The following is a 21,034-nucleotide window of genomic DNA, read 5'->3' as shown; positions in this document are numbered from 1 at the left end:
ACTCAGTCTGTGGAACTTTGTTGTGGCAGCTGTAGGAAACTAATATAGATGTTAGTATTGGGAAATAAGATGCTGCTGTAACAAGTGCTTAAAACTGTGAAATTGGCTTTGGAATTGGGTAATGGGTACAGACTGGAAGAATTTTGAGGTGCTTGACAGCAAAAGCCCATACTGTCTTGAGGAGACTGTTGGGTAGAAATATGGATGTTAAATGTAATCCTGGTTACAACTCAGAAGGAAGTGAGGAAACAGTAAAGAATGCTTCTATCCTCTTAGCATACACACACACAGATACACTCACACATGTGCACATACACACATTTCTATATGTATCATGAACAAAATGTTGCTAGAGATATCATTAAAATTGTTTCTGGAGAGGCCTTAGCAAGAAATTTTGAACATGTTATTGGACATGGAGGAAAGGCAATCTTTGCTATAAAGTGGCAGAAACTTGGCTAACTTGAATTCTGCTGTTGGGAGAAAAACCTAAAAATTATAAATTATTAATAATTATTGGGGCCAGCACTGTGGTGCAGCAGGTTAACGCCCTGGCCTGAGTGCTAGCATCTCATATGGGTGCTGGTTCGAGTCCTGGCTGCTCCATTTCCAATCAAGCTCTTTGCTATGGCCTGGGAAAGCAGTGGAAGATGGCCCAAGTGCTTGGGCCCCTGCACTCACGTGGGAGACCCGGAGGAGGCTCCTGGCTCCTGGCTTCAGATCAGCACAGCTCCAGCCATTGCGGCCATCTGGGGAGTGAACCAGTGGATGGAAGACCCCTCTCTCTCTCTCTGCCTCTCCTCTCTCTGTGTAACTCTGACTTTCAAATAAATAAATCTTTCAACAAAGTATTAATAATTATTTGTCTGTTAATTAATAATAATTAAAATTATTAAGTGGTCAACTTGGATATTTAACTCATATTTCCAAACAAAGCATGGAAGCTAGTCTCTCCAGATGCTTGTAATAAAATGAGTGAGCAAAGAGGTAACTTGAAGAAGGAACTGTTAAGCCAGGAATAGAGACATGGATATCAAGGAAAGATTTGTAGAGAATCCTCATGTCCAGTGGTATGGATCTCTGGATGTAGGAGGGTACTTCAGAAGTTCATAGAAAAATGGAATTAACAGATAAGCTTAGGAGTAAGTATTATGGCACAGTGGGTTAAGCAGTCACTTGCTGCTTGCCCACATCCCATATCAGAATGCTGGTTTGAGTCCCCACCTATTTTGCTTCTGATCCAGCTTCCTGCTAATATGCCTAAGGAGGCAACAGAAGATGGCTCAAGTATTTGGGTCTCTGCCACCCATGTGGGAACCTGGATGGAGTTCCAGGCTCCTGGCTTTGGCCTGGCCCAACCCTGGCTGAGGCAGTCATTTGTGGAGTGAACCAGAAGATGGAGGATCTGTCTTTCAAATACATAAATAAGTACATTTGTTTAAAGAAGATAAGTTTATTTTGATATAAAAATTTTTTGAACTTCATCTATATCATGAGTCTTCAAAAATTCATGGAAGGTGTACATTATGAAAAAACTATACACAGATTTTAAAAATATTTTGCACCAAAATACTTATTTTAAATTCCATTCTCCCAAAAAATTTTTTGAAGTTCCCTCATACATGAGGCTTTTGATAATTTTATACCAACATAGTGCCAACCTGGTGTGAAAGAGACAGTCACAGGACAAAAGGAAGGAAGGATGATTCCAAGAGCAAAGTCATAGAGGAAAAAAGCTAGAAAGGATGACATTGCAGTTGCCCCAGTGGCTTGAGAGGGTGAACCTAGATGATAGATCACTGAGTTTAGAGTATTATTCTTAGGCCTTGAAAACTAATGGAATTTGCTCTACTGGGCTACAAGCTTGCTTAGTAACACCAATAACCCCTTTATTCCTTCCTTTTTGCCCTTTCAGCATGTAAATGTCTACCCTATGCTTATTGCATATTGTAAATTTTAGGCAGTAATCTAATTTCACTGGTCTCTAGAGAAAAAGGAATGTTGTCCCAGTATGGATCATTTCCAGAACCTCAGTCTATATCTGATTTAGATAACAAGAGTTGGGGGGGGGGGGCTGGCACTGTGATGTAGTGGGTAAAGCTGCCGCCTGCAGTGCAGGCATCCCATATGGATGGCAGTTCAAGTCCAGGCTGTTCCACTTCTGATCCAGCTCTCTGCTATAGCCTAGGAAAGCAGTGGAGGATGGCCCAAATCCTTGGCCCTGCATTCGCATTGGAAGACCCGGAGGAAGCTCCTGGCTCCTGGCTTTGGATCAGTGCAGCTCTGGCTATTGTGGCCAATTGGGCAGTGAACCAGCGGATGGAAGACTTCTCTCTCTCTCTTTGCCTCTCTGTGTAACTCTGACTTTCAAATAAATAAATAAATCTTTTTTTTATTTATTATTTTTTTTTTATTTTTTGACAGGCAGAGTGGACAGTGAGAGAGAGAGACAGAGAGAAAGGTTTTCCTTTGCCATTGGTTCACCCTCCAATGGCCGCCACGGCCAGCGCGCTGCAGCCGGCGCACCGCGCTGATCCGATGGCAGGAGCCAGGAGCCAGGTGCTTTTCCTGGTCTCCCATGGGGTGCAGGGCCCAAGCACTTGGACCATCCTCCACTGCACTCCCTGGCCACAGCAGAGAGCTGGCCTGGAAGAGGGGCAACCGGGACAGAATCCGGCGCCCCAACCGGGACTAGAACCCGGTGTGCTGGCGCCGCTAGGCAGAGGATTAGCCTAGTGAGCCGCGGTGCCGGCCCAAATAAATAAATAAATCTTTAAAAAAAAAAGTTGAGCTTTTTGAGTTGATATTGAGATATAGGACTTAGACTTGATGCATTCTGTAATGAGTTAAAATTTGGGGGAATGCTGTGATGAGGTGAATATATTTTCCATGTGTTGGAACAGATATGAATTTCTGGAGGTGAGGGAGTGGACTGTATTGAGTTCACCAGTATATCTCCAAAATTCATGGTCATCTGGAGCTGAGACTATACCTTTATTTAGAAAGATTCAGTTAAATTAAGAAAGGGAAATATTGGACTACTGTGAGCCCTAAATCCAGTGACTTGTTTCCTTACAAAGGCCATGTGAAAAACTGAGACACAGACACAAGAAATGTCATGTGATGACAGACAGAGAGAATGGGATGATAAATCTACAATCAAAAGAGCACTAAAGATTGCCAATAATTACCAGAAGCAGAAAGAGGCAATGAAGGATACTCTCTGAGAGCCTGCAGAGAGTATGACATGCTGACACCCTGATTTCAGACTTGTATCCTCCAGAATTGTGGAGAGGATAAATTTCTATTATTCAAAGTCACCAAATTTATGGTTATTTATTACAGTAGTCCTAGGAAACTAAATAGTCATAGGAAACTCTCCAAGAATTCTGTCATAGCAAGAAGGGAAAGTTACTGATATACAGAAAAATATGAATGAATCTCAAATACATTATGTGAGTTAAAGATGTCTTATACAAAGAATGCAAATGCATAATGTGTAGTTCCCGTGAATATTAAGTTCTAGAACAGACAAAACTAATCTATAGTGGAAAAAAATCAAAACACTGATTGCCTCTGGGAGGGTAGTATAGGAACAGGTGGAAGTAAGTATGATGGGACTTTCTGGAGAGAGAGTTATCTTCTATATGTTCTTAGGGGTTAGGTTACACAGATTCAGTGCTGTGTTGGAGATGGTCTGATGATTGTGTGCATTATATTCAACTCCATGTTCAGTGATGAAATAATGGTAGCTTGAAATTGGACATGGTGGAAATACATACACTATGGAACCTGGAAAACAACACAAATATTTTTTTTCTGGCGAGTTGGTTGCTAAACATTTACCAATATGTCACTATACAGATTCATATTTTAATCAAAAGTCAGCAAATGCACACCTACAATTGTATTAAATCATACGCAAATTTTACAGAAAAAAAAAGAATGCAAATAAATATTTAACTCTAGTGAACAATATACATGCTGAGGAATTTGGGTGAATTGCATTTACATTAGTAATTTTAAAAAATATATTAATAAGGCCGGCGCCGCGGCTCACTAGGCTAATCCTCCGCCTTGCGGCGCTGGCACACCGGGTTCTAGTCCCGGTAGGGGCGCCGGATTCTGTCCCAGTTGCCCCTCTTCCAGGCCAGCTCTCTGCTGTGGCCAGGGAGTGCAGTGGAGGATGGTCCAAGTGCTTGGGCCCTGCACCCCATGGGAGACCAGAAGAAGCACCTGGCTCCTGCCATCGGATCAGCACGGTGCGCCGGCCGCGGCGGCCATTGGAGGGTGAACCAACGGCAAAAGGAAGACCTTTCTCTCTGTCTCTCTAACTGTCCACTCTGCCTGTCAAAAAAATATTAATAAAATAAACTAGATTGATAGACAGAGATATAGACAGTGATATGATATGGTAAAATATTAATGATAGAATATAAATGGTAAATAGTGGGTGTTTGAAATAAAATCTTTCAACTTTTCTTTATATTTTAAATTTTTCAGTGAAAACAAAGAATGGGAAATTTTTTCCCATTTGGATATCAAAGAATATTAACATATATATTTAATCTTATATTTTTTAGGGCTTCAATTATTAAATTTCTTTTGTAAACAAACTGCTACTTATTATGGTACACAATGAAAGGAGAAGATCTAAATATTTTTGCTCAAGTAGCTAAACAATTAGAGTGCATTTTTTATTTTTTATCATATTACTTATCAAGTTCAGGTTATGTACACCAAGGAAATTGGCAAATGGTATAAATCATGTTAAAGTCCTAGAAGGAAAGGATCAATACTGGGGAAAACTGACTGAGGTCCCTTGGATGACACGAGGGATATTATCTAAGACAAAATTGTAAACATTAACCTTAAGCAGGAAGGACTTCCCTAGCAATGAATCAAAGAGGGAAGAAAATGAGAGTTAGGATGCAGAAACTAGCAGAGAGTGGATGAAAATTCTTGCTGGTGGCAGTGTTTCCTTTGAAATAAGATAGAAGGCTGTTAAAATGATGAAATACTAGAGCAGAAAATAGTAATGAAGATCTAAAATAGATTTTACATGAAATGAAATACAGCACTGATTAGGGACTAGGAGACAGATTTTGAACAAGGGAGAAAGCAACAGACTATACCAGAGATGTGGAACTTGTAGAGGCATATTAGTTATTTGCAAAGTTTCATGACTTTTCTTTACGTGTGCTCAGAAGCTACGGTGCAGAAATATAGAAGGCAATTACTTGGATTGATTCAGTGTTGCAGTTTCACTGGATGTGTATGATAAATATATACTTATACAAGGAAGCAAGAAAATGATTTAATGGTAAGAATGTGGTTAAATAATGGATGACGAGTCTAAATAAGATTTGAAAGGAAGAGGAAGTAAGAAGGGCCAACAGATTGCAAGAAAGTCAAGGAACTGAAAATTTCAACAGAGTTGAAGAGATAGTATAATGGGTGTAAGAGAGTTATGAGAACCAAAAGGATAAGAAAAATATTGTAGTCAAAGAGTAGTAAGTGGGGGCTGGTGCTGTGGTGTAGTAGTCTGAGTCTCCACTGGTGGTGCATGCATCCCATGTGGGCAGTGGTTTGAGTCCCAGCTGCTGTACTTCCGATCCAGCTCCCTGCTAGTGGCCTGGGAAAGCAGTGGAAGATGGCCCAAGTGCTTGGGCCCCTGCACCCACATGGGGGACCCAGAGGAAGCTCCAGCTGTTATGGTCATCCAGCAGATCGAAGACTTTTCTGTTTCTCTCTCTCTGTGTCTGTAGCTGTGCCTCTCAAAGAAATATTTTTTTTAAAAAAAAGATTAATAAGTGGATAGTATCTTCAAATAATTTATGGAAAATGTGCATTATCTTGTTTTTTAGTTGAGAGGCATGGATACACAGGGAAGGAGAGCTCCCCAAATGCCCGCAACAACTGACTGAGCTGGGAACTCAATCCGAGTCTCCTAGGTAGTTGGCAGGAACCCAACTAATGGCGTCAACACCTGCTGCCTCCCAGGGTATGCATTAAAAGGAAGCTAGAATCAAGAGCAGGGCTGAGACTCCAACCCAGGCACTATGATATGGGATGAATGTATTCAAATCAATGGCTTAACTGCGAAATCCCCACCTTACATTCTTTTAATTCCATTTTCCCATAAACTTTTAAAAGAACCTTTATATTTTGAAGCTTATAGTTTCAGAGGAAATATATTTCCAGAGGTAAAATGTTATTTTCCCACCAATTGCATATTAAAAATGGGATATGTATAGCTCCAAAAAAATGTGTCTTACGATATAGTAAAACTGCATTTAATAAACCAATACATCTTTTCAAATAATGTATATAAGAGCTTCGGACAAGAACACAGACTTTTGTGTGTGAATTTAAGTCTTAGTATGGCTACTTAGTAACTGTGATCTTAAGAAAATCCTCTCTGAAGTTCAACTTCATCACTTGTAAAATGCTTATAATACTGCCACTGTCTAGTAGGTCTGATTTAAGGCTTAAAGGTACAAAAATGTATAAAAATAATTAGCACAAGTACTGGCACAAATAACCCATCAAAAACTACTATCTACTAAGGACTTCTGTTTATGGGCAAGATGAAGTAATAAGCATGCTTTACCCTGTCGCCCCCCAGCCCCACTGAACAGTTATAAAAGTTAGACAGAATATACAGTTTATCTGAAGACTGCAAAAAGTAAATGGTAGCATATAGTCCCGAATTTCAAATGACAAACAAATCATACCCAGACACAGCATAATCAAATTGCTGAAAATAAGGAGAGAAAAATAAAGATTTTTTAAAAACCCTTACATTTATGGTCAATTTATTTTCCACATTAAGACAATTCAATAGCAAAGAATAGTCTTCTCAATTAAAAGTGCTAGGATAATTGGATATTCATAAGCAAAGAGATGACTGTAACCCCAACTCTCCCCAGCTTTGCATTAGCTTTGAAAACTAACAGTTGAGCAACTGAAGTAGGTGCAAAATCCAGCAGCATAGCTAACATAGGAGGGGTAGAACAGTTCTGGAACTTCTTAAACGTCCCATCTTCAAAGAATTTTCACTGTTTGGCTTGCCTAGTTTCTCATTCACTGAAAATCTACATTATGGGAAATTGTCTCTGAACTGGCTCCTACTCAAGTGGCTCATACTCATTCTCAGGGCATTTGTCAAAATCGTTGAATGGGAACCGTGCAACACTGTAGCTGCTTGAGATGACATTAACCTTTGGGATAAACAAAAGGCTTACCACCACCACCACCACAACAAAAAAACACAACAAGCAAACCAAAAACCAAAAGAAGTAGAGGAATAAGGAAATAGCACTTAAAATTTAAGACATATAGAAAGCAAACAGCAAAAGGAAGATTTAAATTGTATCTTATTAACAAATTCCAATGAAATACACTAAATGAACTAAATATTCAAAAAGCAGAGATTTGAAGGACAGATTTAAAAAGAAAATATTGATTCCACTATTACCTGTGAATAACAACACACTCTAGATTCAAAAAAAAAAAAATTGACTGAAAGGAAAAGGCTAAAAAAAGATGTCCCATGAAAATAGAAACCAAAGTAGAGCCAGGCTTTAGAAATTTGAGTCTTCCTTTTACCTTGATCAGTCTAGTCAAAGGACTGTGATTTTGGTGATCCTTTCAAAGAATGTACTTTTGGTTTTGTTGATTTTTCTCTATTTTTATTCTCCATTTCATTTATTTTTGCCCCAACCTTTATTATTTCCTTTCTTTAGCTTGATTTGGTTTTAGTTTTCATTTTATAATTTTTAAAAGACTTATTTATTTACTCTAACAACAGTTACAGAGATAGAAGGAGAGGCAAAGATCTTCGACCTGCTGGTTCACTCCCCAAGTGGCTGCAAAGGCCTTGGCTGAGCCAGGAGCTTTATCAGGATCTCCCACATCAGTGGCAGGGGCCCAAACAACTGGGGCCACCTTCTCTTACTTTTCCCAGGCTATTAACAGGGAGCTTTATCAAAAGTGGAACAGCTGGGACACAAACCAGCACTCATAAGGAATGCTGGCATTGTAGCATTATCTGCTATGCCACAACACTGGTCCCCTGTTTTGTAATTTTTTAAAAAAGATTTATTTATGGGGCTGACATTGTGGCATGGTTGTTAAACCATCACCTGTGACGCCAATATCCCATATGAGTGCAGGTTCAAACCCTGGCTGCTCCACTTCTTATCGAGCTCCCTGCTAACGTGCCTGGGAAAGCAGCAGAAGATGGCCCCAAGTGCTCGGGCTTCTGCCACCTGCCCGTGGGAGACCTGGGTGACAGAGAGAGAGAGAGATCTTCCATCTGCTAGTTCATGCTCCAAATGGCCACAGTAGGTGGGGCTGGGCCAAGATAAAGCCAGGAGCCAGAATCTCCATCTTGTTCTGCCACATGGGTGGGTGGCAGGGGCTCAAATATTTGGGCCTCCTCTGTGGTCCTCCCAGCCACATTAACAGGAAGCTGGATCATTAGTAGAATAGCAAGGACTTGAATTGGCATTCCCATATATGAGATGACAGCATTGCAAGCAATGTTTGACCAACTGCGCTACAACACTGGCTCCTTTTTTTTTATAACTTCTAAAAGTGGAACTGTCCATTATTAATTTTATCAATATGCACATTAATAAGTATAAATATCCTCCTAGACACTGCTTTTACTGCATCCTAAAATTTTTTGATACATTAAGATCACTCATTTGAAAAATATGCTTTAATGTCCCTTGTAATTTCTTCTTATCTATCAACTATTCAGTAGAGTGTTAATTTCCACATTTGTAAATTTCTTAAATGTACTGTCAATGATTTTTAATTTCATTCCATTATAAATGTAAGTTGCAAGAATGGGCATTCTTGCCTTATTCCTGATCTTGAGAGACAATTTTCAGTCTTTTACCATTAATTATGATATTAAGTATTAACATACAAATCTGGCCAATTGATTTCTGGCAAAAACACAGAGGCAAACAAATGGAGGAAGGATACTGTTTTAAATAGTTGAAAATGAAATAAATGCACATTATAAGCAAAAAAGTGAAATTTAATTTCAACTTCACATCTTATATAAATATCAAGTCCAAATGAATCAGAGATCTAAATTTAAAATGTACAACTACAAAACTGTTAAAAGAAAACAGAAAGATATTTTTCATGAATATGTGTTAGGCAGAATTCTTAGACATATGTATATATTAAAAGCATGATCTATGAAAAAATAATTGATAAACTGGATTTTATAAAAATTTCAAACATTTGCTCCGACATGAAAGATATATACACTAAAAGCTACAAAATGCTGCTGAAAAAAATTAAAGAAGACACAAACAGAAAGAGATCCTACATTTATGGATTAGAAGATTTAATACTATTAAGATGTCAATTCTAACCAAGGCAGTCTACAGATTCAATGCAATCCCTACCAAAGTCTCAATGACATTTTCTTCCCAGAAGTAGAAAAAATCTATTTTAATAGTCATATAGTACCTCAAGGGACTTCCAACAAGCCAAAAACAATGTCAAAAAGGAAGAACAAAGTTGGAGATATTACGCTTCCTCATTTCAAAACTCCCTACAAAGCTTCAATAATTAAAATAGCACGATACTAGCATAAAGTCAGATACATGGGGAACAGAATAGAGATCCAAGAAGTAAACCCTTGCACATATTGATAAAATGATTTTTGAACAGAGTGTCAAAATCACTCGGTGTGGAAAGAATAGTTTTTTTCAACAGGTGGTACTAAGAAAATTGTATATCAACACAAAAAAATGAAGTTGGATCCTTACCTCAAACAATACACAACAATTAACTTAAAACAGACTAGAGACCTAAATGTAAGAGCTAAACTATATATGTATTTTTTTATTTATTTATTTGAAAGAGGCAGAGACAAAGAGAGAAACCTCCCACCCACTCATTCGCTCCCTAAATGTCGGGAAGCTGGGAACTCAATAGTGTTGGGACTCAACTATTTATACCATCCCTGGAGGCCTCCATGGACATTAGCAGAACACTGGAAATAGGGGGCAGAGCCAGTATTCAAACCCAGGCACTCTTATGGGATATGGATGTCTCAAGTGGCATCTTAATTGCTGCACCAAATGCCCACCCCTAGAGCTAAAACCATAAAACTCTTAAAATAACATTGGGAGGAAAAGCTTCATGACATTGGATGTGGCAATAATTTCTCAGATATGACACAAAAAGCAAACAAAAGAAAAATAGACAAGTTAATCTTCATGAGAATTAAAAACTATTGAAGAACACCACCAACAATGTGAAAACACAATCTATGAATGGGCTTGTCAATCATTTATCTTAAGAGGGATTAATATATAGAAAATAGGTAGTACTTCAAAAACTCAACAAATGAACAGCAACCCATTTAAAAATTGGGCAAAGGACTTGAACAGATATTTCTCCAAAGAATATATACAAATTGTCAAAAAGCATATGAAAAGATGCTCATCAGTGCTAACCATCAGGAAAATGCAAATAAAACCACAATGATCGGTGGGTGTTGTGGTACAGCCAGTTAATCTGCTGCTTGGGATGCCTGCATTCCGTATCAGAGTATCTGGAATAAAGTCCCAAACCAGCTTCCTGCTAATATGTACCCTGGGAAAAGCAGATGATGGCTCAAGTACTTGGGTTCCTGTCATCCATGTGAGAGACCTGCTTGAAGTTTCTGGCTTCTGGGTTAGTCCTGGCCCATATGGGGCTGTTGCAGCCATTTGGGGAGTGAGAGCTCTCTGTCTCCCTCTTTCTCTCTCCTCTGCCTTTCAAATAAATAAAAATAAATGAATTTTAAAATATCACCTAATATCCATTAAGATGGTCATTATACAAAAAAATTAAAAATAACAATTTTTGCTGAGAGTGTGAAGAAATGAGAACCCTTGTGCATTGCTGGTCAGAAGGTAAAATGATATAGTCTCTGGAAAACATGGCAGTTCCTCAAAAAACTATATGGGGAACTATAATATGAGGGGACATTAAAAATTTTATGAAAAAGTGGAATTAAAAGAAAACATTCACTTTCCATGAACTTTCTGAAGCCTTTTGTATTATCCAGCAATTCCACTTCTGGAAATATACCCAAAAGAATTGAAAGTAGATATTCAACAGATATTTGTACACCTGTGTTTGTAGAAGCATTATTCACAATAGCTAAAACAAGGAAGCAACATAAGTGTCCAGTGATGGCCAATGAATAAACAAAACATGATACAAACATACAACAGAATATTATTTAGCCTTAAAAAGGAAAGAAATTCTGACACGTTATAACACAAATGAGCCTTAAAGATATTACATTAAGTAAAATAAGCTAGTGACAAAAGGACAAATATTTTATGTTTCCACTTTTATGAGGTACCTAGAGTAGTCAAATTTATAGAAAGACAGTGGTTCCCACAGGATGGAGAAAGGAAAAAATGGGAGTTAGTGTTTAATAGGTACAAAGTTTCAGTTTGGGTGGATGAGAAAGTTTTGGAGATAGATGATTGTGATGGCTGCAAAAAAAGTGTAAATGTATCTAATGCCACAGAACTAAACATTTAAAAATTGGATAAAATACTAAGTTTTGTGTTATATAGATTTTATAATAAAAATTTACAAAAACATGGCTAAGAGAATGAAAAGACAAGCTATACAGACTGAGAGAAAATACTTGTAAACCACATATCCAACAAAGGTTTGTGTTGGGAATACATGAAGTACCCTCAAAATCATCAGGAAGAAAATAAATAACCAATCATAAAATGGCAAAGATCTGAACAGACATTTTAGCAAACAGGATATAAAGATGGCAAATAAGCACATGAAAAGATGTTCAACATCATTAGCCATAAAGGAAATGCAAATTAAAACTATGATGAGGTATTTCACACCTATTAAAATAACCAAAATAAATACTGACAATACCAAATACTGACAAAGATGTAGAGCAACTGGAACTCTCATACATTGCTGGTGGAAATGCAAAATGGTACAGCCACTCTGGAAAATGATTGGCAGTTCCATATAAAGTTAAATGTGCACTTACCATATGACCCAGTAATCTCACTTCTAGATATTTACCTTAGAGAAATAAAAACTTGTGTTCATACAAAACCCATACAAGAATGTTCACATCAATATTATTCATAACCACCATAATCTGGAAACAATCCAAATGTATTTCAATGGATAAATGGATAAACAAGCTCTGGAACATTCATACAATGAAATGCTGCTCAGAAAAATGAACAGGATATTGATAGACACAACAATTTGGATGAGCCTCAAAGACTCATGCTGAGTGAAAGAAGCCAGACTCACAAGGTTACAGAGTCTATAATTCCATTCAGATGATTATACTCTCTAAAAGATAATACTACAGAGATGGAGAACAGATCAGTGATTGTTAGAGATTATGGGTGGGGATGGGAGTGATTAAAAAGGGATAGTATGAGGGAGTTTTTTTAGAGTGATGGAGTTGTTCTCTATCCTGATTGTGGTGATGGTCACATAAATCTACATGATTTACAATTCATAGAATTGTATACCAAAAAAAGCCCATGCAATTTTATTATAAGTTCATTTCAAAAATAAAAGAAAATATTAGCTATTATATTAGCATCATTGTAATCATCAATAGAACAAAAACATTCAGAATTCTTTATTAAATGGGATCTAAAAATCATTAAAGTCAATTTATGTCTGGTAGAATAATGTAAAGGTATAGAAAACAACAACAACAACACTAAAAGTTGCTTTACAACGTCTACTAACTCCTCTCTCTGATATTCTGTATCAGTAAAATATGTTCTCTCTAGATAATTTCCTATAAACATTGTGATATACTGAATATGGAATTAAATAAGTGCTCAACTTAGAAGTCTGGGGTCCTAGTCACATTCCTAAATCTAACACTGTAAGAAAACTCTCGACTTGCCTTTTGTGCCTAATTTTATCTTCCTCTTCATTGAGGTCATGTACTTGTCTGCACTTGTCTTTTTGTGGTATGCTGTGAAGGGTTTAAATAAAGCAAGGAGTTTCAAAGATAGGAAACAGAACAGATTCATACACCACCCCCCCTCCCCACCCCAAATAACAGGTACTGCTCTAAGTGATTTACATGTAATAGCTCATATAATCCTCCTAACAACCCTATAATACAGCTACTATTAATACTCTGATTTTGCAGACAAAAAAAATGGAAGCATGGAGAAGTAACTTGACCAGCATCTCATAGTTAGTAAGTGGGGGAGTCAGGATTTTCCCAGGCATTCAGCCTCCAGAGTCCATGTTCTTAAACAGTATAAATTCTTTCCACAAAATGCTGTTAATGTGTTCATTCCTTCCTTCCCACTAATGAATCGTTCAATCAACTCATGCCTTTAATATATCGTCTAAGCAGAGATGATTCCCGATTCTATATATTTAGTTCTAACCTCTCCTGAGCTTCACTGCTGTATTACCAATTAACTGCCCCCTCAATATCTGCATTTGATGATCTTGCCATTCTCACAAATTTGACATGTTTAAAATCAAACTCATCATCCTTTTGCAAAATTTACACAAAAATAGCTTTCTCAATTTGTCAGTTAAGTTAGTTACACAGCCTTGAAATATGTGGGTTTTCTTTGACACATTCATTTCCATTCACCCTCCTCTTTTATTGGCAGTCAACAAGTTTATCAATTCTTCCTTTATAATGTCTCTTATAACCACGTATACCTCTCTTTCCAATCCCACTGCCATCATTCAAGGCCAGATCTTCAAGCCTGTCATACCTCTTAACCATTCTCCCTATTTCTAGTTCTTCCTCTATAAAATCCTATTTATTGGACTACTACATTACTCTTATATGGCTTTTATCATATTACTCTTGACTTGAAAACCTTTAACACATTCAAACTAACTGATTGAGTAACTATGTATAGGTCTCTACTATCCACCAAGTGAAGTTCTAAATTCTTAGTCACCTTTCCAACTTTGTTACTCATTACTCTCCCAAATACTCCATAGTACTCACATCCTCTGTTGCAACTGAGGCCCCGATCAGTATCAAAAGAAAGTTTAAATCTTACCTCCTCTGAGAGGCCTTCTGCCTTCATGCCAATACACAAGTAGCCTTCCCTCCTTTGAACTCCCACAGCACTTAGTGGTGTTATCTAGCATTGTTACTAAATGTTATATTTATCTCTCCAACCACACTGTACTTGACACAAGGTAAAGAATTGTTTCTGAAATTTCTGTGCACCTTCCACAGTGCATGGTAAAACTTATCTGTTAAATTAATTCTTTAAGGGAAAGACATACTATTTATCTACATTTTCTGTTCACTAGCTCACCTCACTTCCGTTTCTAGTGTCCTCTGTTGTTCCCCGCTGTGCCTTGTACTTCTGCCACACTGGATTTTTCATTGTTTTCCAGACCCACACGTTCCTTTTACAATCTTATTCATATTCACTCTGTATCTGCATTACCCTTATCCCTTAATATACCTGACAAATGCCTTTTGATCCATCAAGACTTAGTACAAATGTCAATTTCTGACTCCCCCAACTGGACTTCGATGCTCCGTGTTCTGTGTTCCCTCAGCATTTTATTCCAATCTCAGTGATACCAATTTCCACGGTGTCATGCAACTAACTGTGCACATATTTGTCTCTCTCATGGGATTATATATTCCTCAAGAGTAGTGATAGCTTGGTTTTTCCTACTCTCTTCACTAATTCTTCATATTTAATGTCCTGATGTTAAATCTTTCTCTCAGTGAGAGAACACATCAAAGTCAGTAGGGATCACATACCTTGGTAATAAAGAGCCTTAAGGAAGGAGTGACGATCAGCTCCCTGAAATAAAGACTTTTCTATTTCCATTTCCCGTCGGGTCAACTGTTTGCTCTTTGCAAATCTCTGTGGCAGGCAAAGGATGCGCTGACGCTCTGAGATCCTTTCTTCAATATCTTGGAGACGTTTCTGTATTGCTTCAGGAGTTGCCCTCAGTCTTGTCCTCTGAAACCAGAGGAATGAGATGGCATACGTCATAGAGGACACACCATGAAAGTGATGATCTGATGCCTCAACTAAGAAAGCTGATCAGGGCCCAGAAATGAACATTTATAAAAAATGTTAACTAAGAAGTCAAGGAAAAACTTCTTGTTACCAATGTTCCTATCCTAAAAATGAAAGATTGAGACACAAAGCTCAGTTTTCTGAAAACTAAAAAGGGAAAGGTTCTCAATGCCATAATGAAGAGGTCTCGTATTTTATTCTCCAGAAAACAATGTTGCTCTGCTCACCTTTTCACCTGACACATGGCTCTTCCAGATCAAGATTTCTGTTTCATTGAGCCCTAATTCCCTGAGAGAAGCAGTTTCCTGGTCCTTCTCATGCAGTGTCTGGAACTGGGACAAAGTCATAGTCCCAGCTGCTTCCTTCCCAAAGGGCCTGTACATAGTACCAGGAGCAAAACTCTCTTTCTTAGAGACACATCTGCAAAACAAGCAGGGAGACAGTAAGAACAAACTGAGGTTACCACAATGCACACACACGGGGGTCATCATTCTAGGAGGCACAATGGAACTCAGCAACAATTTCTTACATCTTATTTCTAACGCTGACACACCTCTGGAACAAAACGGAACTCTAGCAACAGTCCCTCATTCAGGGACTGAATCAACAGATTTTTTTTTTTTTAGTACATATGCTGTATCAGAAACTGTGCTATATGCTGAGGCTCTAATAGATAAAATGACTCCTGCTTTTATGGAAGAACAGTAGAACAGAGGCAAATAAACAAGCATTGATAATATTTGGGTTATAAGTATTTTTTTTTATTTTTTGACAGGCAGAGTGGACAGTGAGAGAGAGAGACAGAGAGAAAGGTCTTCCTTTTGCCGTTGGTTCACCCTCCAATGGCCGCTGCGGCCAGCAAGCTGCGGCCGGCGCACCGCGCTGATCCGGTGGCAGGAGCCAAGTACTTATCCTGGTCTCCCATGGGGTACAGGGCCCAAGCACTTGGGCCATCCTCCACTGCACTCCCTGGCCACAGCAGAGAGCTGGCCTGGAAGAGGGGCAACCGGGACAGAATCCGGTGCCCCGACCGGGACTAGAACCCAGTGTGCCGGCGCAGCAAGGCAGAGGATTAGCCTAGTGAGCCGCGGCGCCGGCCAGGTTATAAGTATTATGTTAGTGAAAACTCAGGGTGTTGTAGGACACAGGAAAGGTACTCAGCTCAGACTTAATAGAATATGCGAGCCTTCTCAGATAAAGAGACAAAGAAACAAAACCCTGCCTAATAACCAGAAATTTGTCAAAGAAAGGGGGTAGGAGAGGAATGTTCCCTCTAGGTTTTGAGAGGGGGCACCTGGAGGCATGGGCTTATGACACTGTATCCGTTTGCAAAATCAATACCTACTCCTCAATGGAGACAGAGGTATCAAGTTGATGCTGAAGGAGGCTTTTCAGCTGTCTCTCCCCTTCTGTTTCCAGCTCCTCCAAGACACGCTCATCACTCTTCACACAGCTGTTTATCCTGGAGTAGATATAAGAATATATCCAGAAAGCAGAAGAGACAGAATCTCCAAATATTTTCCTTATCTATATTATCAACCATTAGTAACTCTATTTGCTCAAGGACACTTCTCTAGTAAGCATTTGCTAAATACCTATTTACACAAAGAACTAGGTACTTACGGAGCTCAAAGATAATACAAGACAGTCCCTATCTTCAAGAAGCCTGCAACTTCTTCAGACAAAAGAAACTTATGTGTATGTATGTGTTGTGCACAAAGGTCTGTAGGAGGGAGGGGGAAGATGGGAAGGGAAGAAAGAAAAAAAGTGAGAGGGAAAAGAGAGAGAGAATGAATAATGATACAGAGACACATATACCAAATTAGTAGCAGTTCACAGAAGAAAGAATTCAGAGCTAGAGTGGTAAAGGAAAATTTCAGAAAGGTATTCTCAAATTGGCATTGGAAGGACAGGTTGTGATGAAGTAAAGGAGAATTGGAAGTCTGAGTATGAAGAGACAGAAATGTGCACTGATGTGTAATGAGATGTTCCATTTAGCTGGCATTCACATTTGGGAGTACTGGAAGATGATCATAGAGGGTAAGTCTCAGATTGTGAAGGGCCAGATGAGGGACCCCTATATTTAATGTTATAGATATTATAAAGTAGTGATTAAGTGACGCAGTGCAAGTGATTGTTTAGGAAGAGAGATGTGGCTATTATGTGCCATATGAATTAGAAGAGAAAAAATCAGAACAACTCTTTACCAAACTACCAAAAGACAAAGTGATGAAGGTCTAGTCTGAAATGTTAATAGTGGAAATAGAAAGGAAGGGTTAGATGAGAGAGTTCTTTTGAAGGCAAGGGCAAGGAAGTCAAAGCTAACCCCCACATTTTAAGCTGTGAAATTCACACAATGATGGTGCTTGAAGCAAAGAAGCAGCTCCAGATGGAATAAGTGATTTGCGAAAGGGAAAGCCAGTATTGCCTTAGCTTTGTGAAATCAACCATACACCACAACTGAAACACTAGCATGAAGTATCTGGAATGCTATAAAAACATTGAGTCTGAGATGGCAGTATGAATGATTGGCTAGAAGGAAAATGAGAGATGATACAACTATTGAATAGAGTCTGAGGCTGAATAACAAAATTTCAAGTAAGCTGTGTTGATGAGGTTTGGAGCTATGAAAAAAGGAGATCTCCAAAGGACACAGTATAGAAAGAAATATGAAGAGGGTCATAACATTTTTTTGCTTAGAATCACTGTGTAGAAATCTGAGTAATGGATAGCATGAGCTAACTGACCCTAAATAACTGAAAATTGTTATTAGAGCATAAAGATATTTCTTAATGTTTATACCATTTAAGCATGCTTAATATTGAGTACTTTCCTTATAAAATAGCCCTTTCCTAGTGGGGTTATGATAAGGTCTAGAAAAAGTAACCCCTATGACTATTAGCATACTGTAGAACGATTTGGACTTATTTTGGGAAACTCAAAAATCTCTTTAGGTAGAGAGTTAGCTAAATTAATCAAGACACATGCATCTCAAAAAGAAATGCTGTTAAAAAAACAAGCAGGTCACAGAAAACCTCATGCAGTATTTGTAAAAAGTTGAAATGGGGAAAGTAGGAATATGTTTAAGGAAAAATTTATATGTGCTAAAATGAATTTTTAAAAAACATACAAAAAAGGAAGGGAATTATTAATTCAAAATTCCAGACAGTGATCACCTCCCAGGGAAGGGAAGCGAGGGAAGTAAACAGGAGACAAGGGAATTCTAAGGGACTGGTAATGTTCTACTCCTTAAATTTGTAGAGTGTGAGCCTTCGTTCGTTTTTAAATTGTATATATGCATTATTTTGCATGTGTGAGCTATCTCACCATGAAAAATTTCAAGGTTATTTTCAGACAAGGAAAATCAGAAACAGTTTTTTAAAAGATGCAAGGAACTGATAGTACAGGACAGCATATTAGAAACTATTTTAAATGCACCGCACTATCCCAGTGATGACTACTTGCACAAAACTATTTTAATGAGACCCTCTTTAAAGGCTTTCTGTCCTGCCAAAAATCGTGAGGCTCACACTCTCAACAATGACCCTCCAAGTTCTCACTGCCATTTACTGCGGGACCACGGCGGGGAGTGGGGGAAGGCTGCTCACAGCCACGCTTTCCTTCTATAAATACATCCTACCCGCTTTGTGCTTTCCTTCTAAATTTATAGAAACAATGTAGCACTTCTTTACTCTAAGATTTGAAAGCACTCCGTGGGGTCGCTACCCCCGCAAGTCTTCCTTAATATATACAGGCATCCTAAGCAAATGGGGCACATCCTGAGCCCCTGTACACCCTGAGCTCCGGTCTGAGGGTGAGGTAAGTTGGGGCGACAACGGGAGGAGCTGGCCTGGGTATTTCAGACACCGGGAACGTGCCAGCCAAGACCCATTTGCCTGAGTGGGTGCATCCGAAACACGAAGAAGCCGCAGTACCCAGCAAGTTCCCGGGGCCTAGGGCGGGAGGGGGCACATCAGGCCGAACCCGCCCCTGCACTGGCCCTTCCTGAACTTCGCCCCGCAGGCCTGTCCTTCCGCCCCCCCACCCCCCACCACCACCACCACCTCCGCGTTGGACTTCCCGCTTACAAGAAACCGCATCCTGAGAACCTGACACCTTCCAAACAGAAAGCGGTAACAGCCATTTTCAAAGTTAAAGGTAGAACAGAGGTCCCCATGCCGCCTGCTCCTCAGACAAGCCCTTACCTCTTCATGCTTCCACAGGCCCCTATCGCTAACTTGGGTGAATGGGCGAATAGGCCGCGGACCTCAAGTCCCAGAACTCTTAGCGGCAGACTCTAAGGGGGAATTGTGGTGGAGCGTGGAACTCTGGGAAATGTAGTACCAGAGAAACAGAAAGGGAAAACAGGTGTTGAGTGACTGCTACATGGTAACTGGTCCGAATATTTCTCATATGAGTTAAAGAAAATACTCAAAATATCCAGCTTCAAAACCAGAAGTAACCTTGGTCTTCTTGATTCTCTTATCCAATATTACTAAATCCTAGCTTTACTCTAACTTCCCTCAAATTGATCGCTGTCGACCCTGTTCTTCCCAGTAAAGCCACTAGTCCTCCTAGATGAGATAAAAGTCCACCCATGACATTTGCACTAACAGTTCTACATCTGTAAGACTTCTGAGTTCAGTCAGTTCAAAATCCGAAATCTGTATATATTCAAACTCATGAATGTTTTATTTGTAATTATAGTGAATCAAGAGAGAGGTATAGTATAGTGGTTAAAAGCATTGGCTCTTAGTTCCCAGTAATGGAAGTATAAATGTCTTTATAAGAAGAAAAAAGTTCAATCTCACTTAAAAGTGAGATGGAAATTTCATAGTAAACAGACTAATACTTCTGAAAACTACCCAGGTCATCCAAAGCAAGAAAACCCAAGATTTTGTCACAGCCATGAGGAACCAAAGGAGACATGATTACTAAATGTAATGTGATATCCTGGGTAGGATCTTGAAACAGAAAAAGGGCATTATGTAAAAACTAAGAAATTGTGATAAATAATGCACTTTAGTTAATAAGAGTTATTAGCTGTGATGAATGCACCAGTTATGTAAGATGTTAATACTAAGGTAAACTGGATGGAAGTATATAGTACTACGCATTATGCAAATTTTCTGTAGCTCTCAAAAACAAAGATAAAGTTTGAATTTTTTAAAGATTTATTTATTTGCTAGGCAGAGCTACACACACACACACACACACACAGAGAGAAAGAGAGAGAGAAGTAGAGAGAACAGATCTTCCATCCACTGGTTCATTCTCCAAATGGCTGCAACTACAGGGGCTGGGTCAGGCCAAAGCCAGCAGCCAGGAGCTGCATCTGGGTCTCTTGTGTGGATGCATGGGCACAAAGACTTGGGCTATCCTTTACTGCTGTCCCAGGCACATTAGCAGGGAGCTAGATCAGAGGTGGAACAGCCGGGACTCAAACTGGCACCAGTATGGGTCTGCCAGCATCGCAGGCAGAGCTTATCCTGCTACACCACAGCACCAGCCTCAAATAAAGTTTAAATTTTAAAAGTACACTAAAATAAGACTTTTCACTTACCAGACTGTGAAAGATACAAAAGTTAGATAGTCTGCTTATTTGTGGAGATTGTGGAGAACAGGCACTCTCAATACATTGCTGGTTGGAACATAACCTGGTAAAACCACTGTGGAGGACAATTTTAGTTCACTACTGAAATCATATATGAATGTTCCCTTTAAAGTAGCAATTCAGTATCCATGAATACTATCCTCAGTACCTCATATACATTACCATTCATTGCAACATTTTTATAACAAAATATTGGAAAATAATACTCAAGAATATGTTACACAGCAGTTACAAATATTACAAAGTTCTCTATGGACTGCTATTGAAAATCTCCAAAATATATTTGGTGCAATAGCAATTTCCAGATAATGTGTATAGTATACTTCTATTTGTGTATCAA

General features: G+C 38.8%; 1 protein-coding gene across 8 annotated transcripts in view; it reads right to left on the bottom strand.

Annotated features, from left to right (window-relative positions):
- Positions 1-19,403, bottom strand: part of RBM41 (RNA binding motif protein 41) — a 56,277-nt gene extending 36,874 nt beyond the window's left edge. For 2 of the 8 annotated variants that reach the window (XM_051827225.2, XM_051827227.2), the window contains exons 1-5: positions 19,169-19,291; positions 16,426-16,542; positions 15,308-15,500; positions 14,816-15,020; positions 12,953-13,024 (exon numbers count right to left, since the gene is read on the bottom strand). In XM_051827225.2, coding sequence (XP_051683185.1) covers positions 12,953-13,024; positions 14,816-15,020; positions 15,308-15,500; positions 16,426-16,542; positions 19,169-19,257 — 676 coding nt within the window. In that variant the 5' untranslated portion in view covers positions 19,258-19,291. Of the gene's footprint in view, positions 1-12,952; positions 13,025-14,815; positions 15,021-15,307; positions 15,501-16,425; positions 16,543-19,168 lie in introns of all 8 variants that reach the window. The other 6 variants (XM_051827226.2, XM_051827228.2, XM_070067476.1 and 3 more) reach the window with 5 other exon arrangements.
- Positions 19,404-21,034: the final 1,631 nt, after the last annotated feature.

This window comes from Oryctolagus cuniculus, chromosome X (genome assembly GCF_964237555.1).
Source record: "Oryctolagus cuniculus chromosome X, mOryCun1.1, whole genome shotgun sequence".
Classification (NCBI taxonomy): Eukaryota; Metazoa; Chordata; class Mammalia; order Lagomorpha; family Leporidae; genus Oryctolagus; species Oryctolagus cuniculus.
The sequence above is the reverse complement of the archived record's forward strand: the minus strand, read 5'-3'. Positions and strand labels throughout refer to the sequence as shown.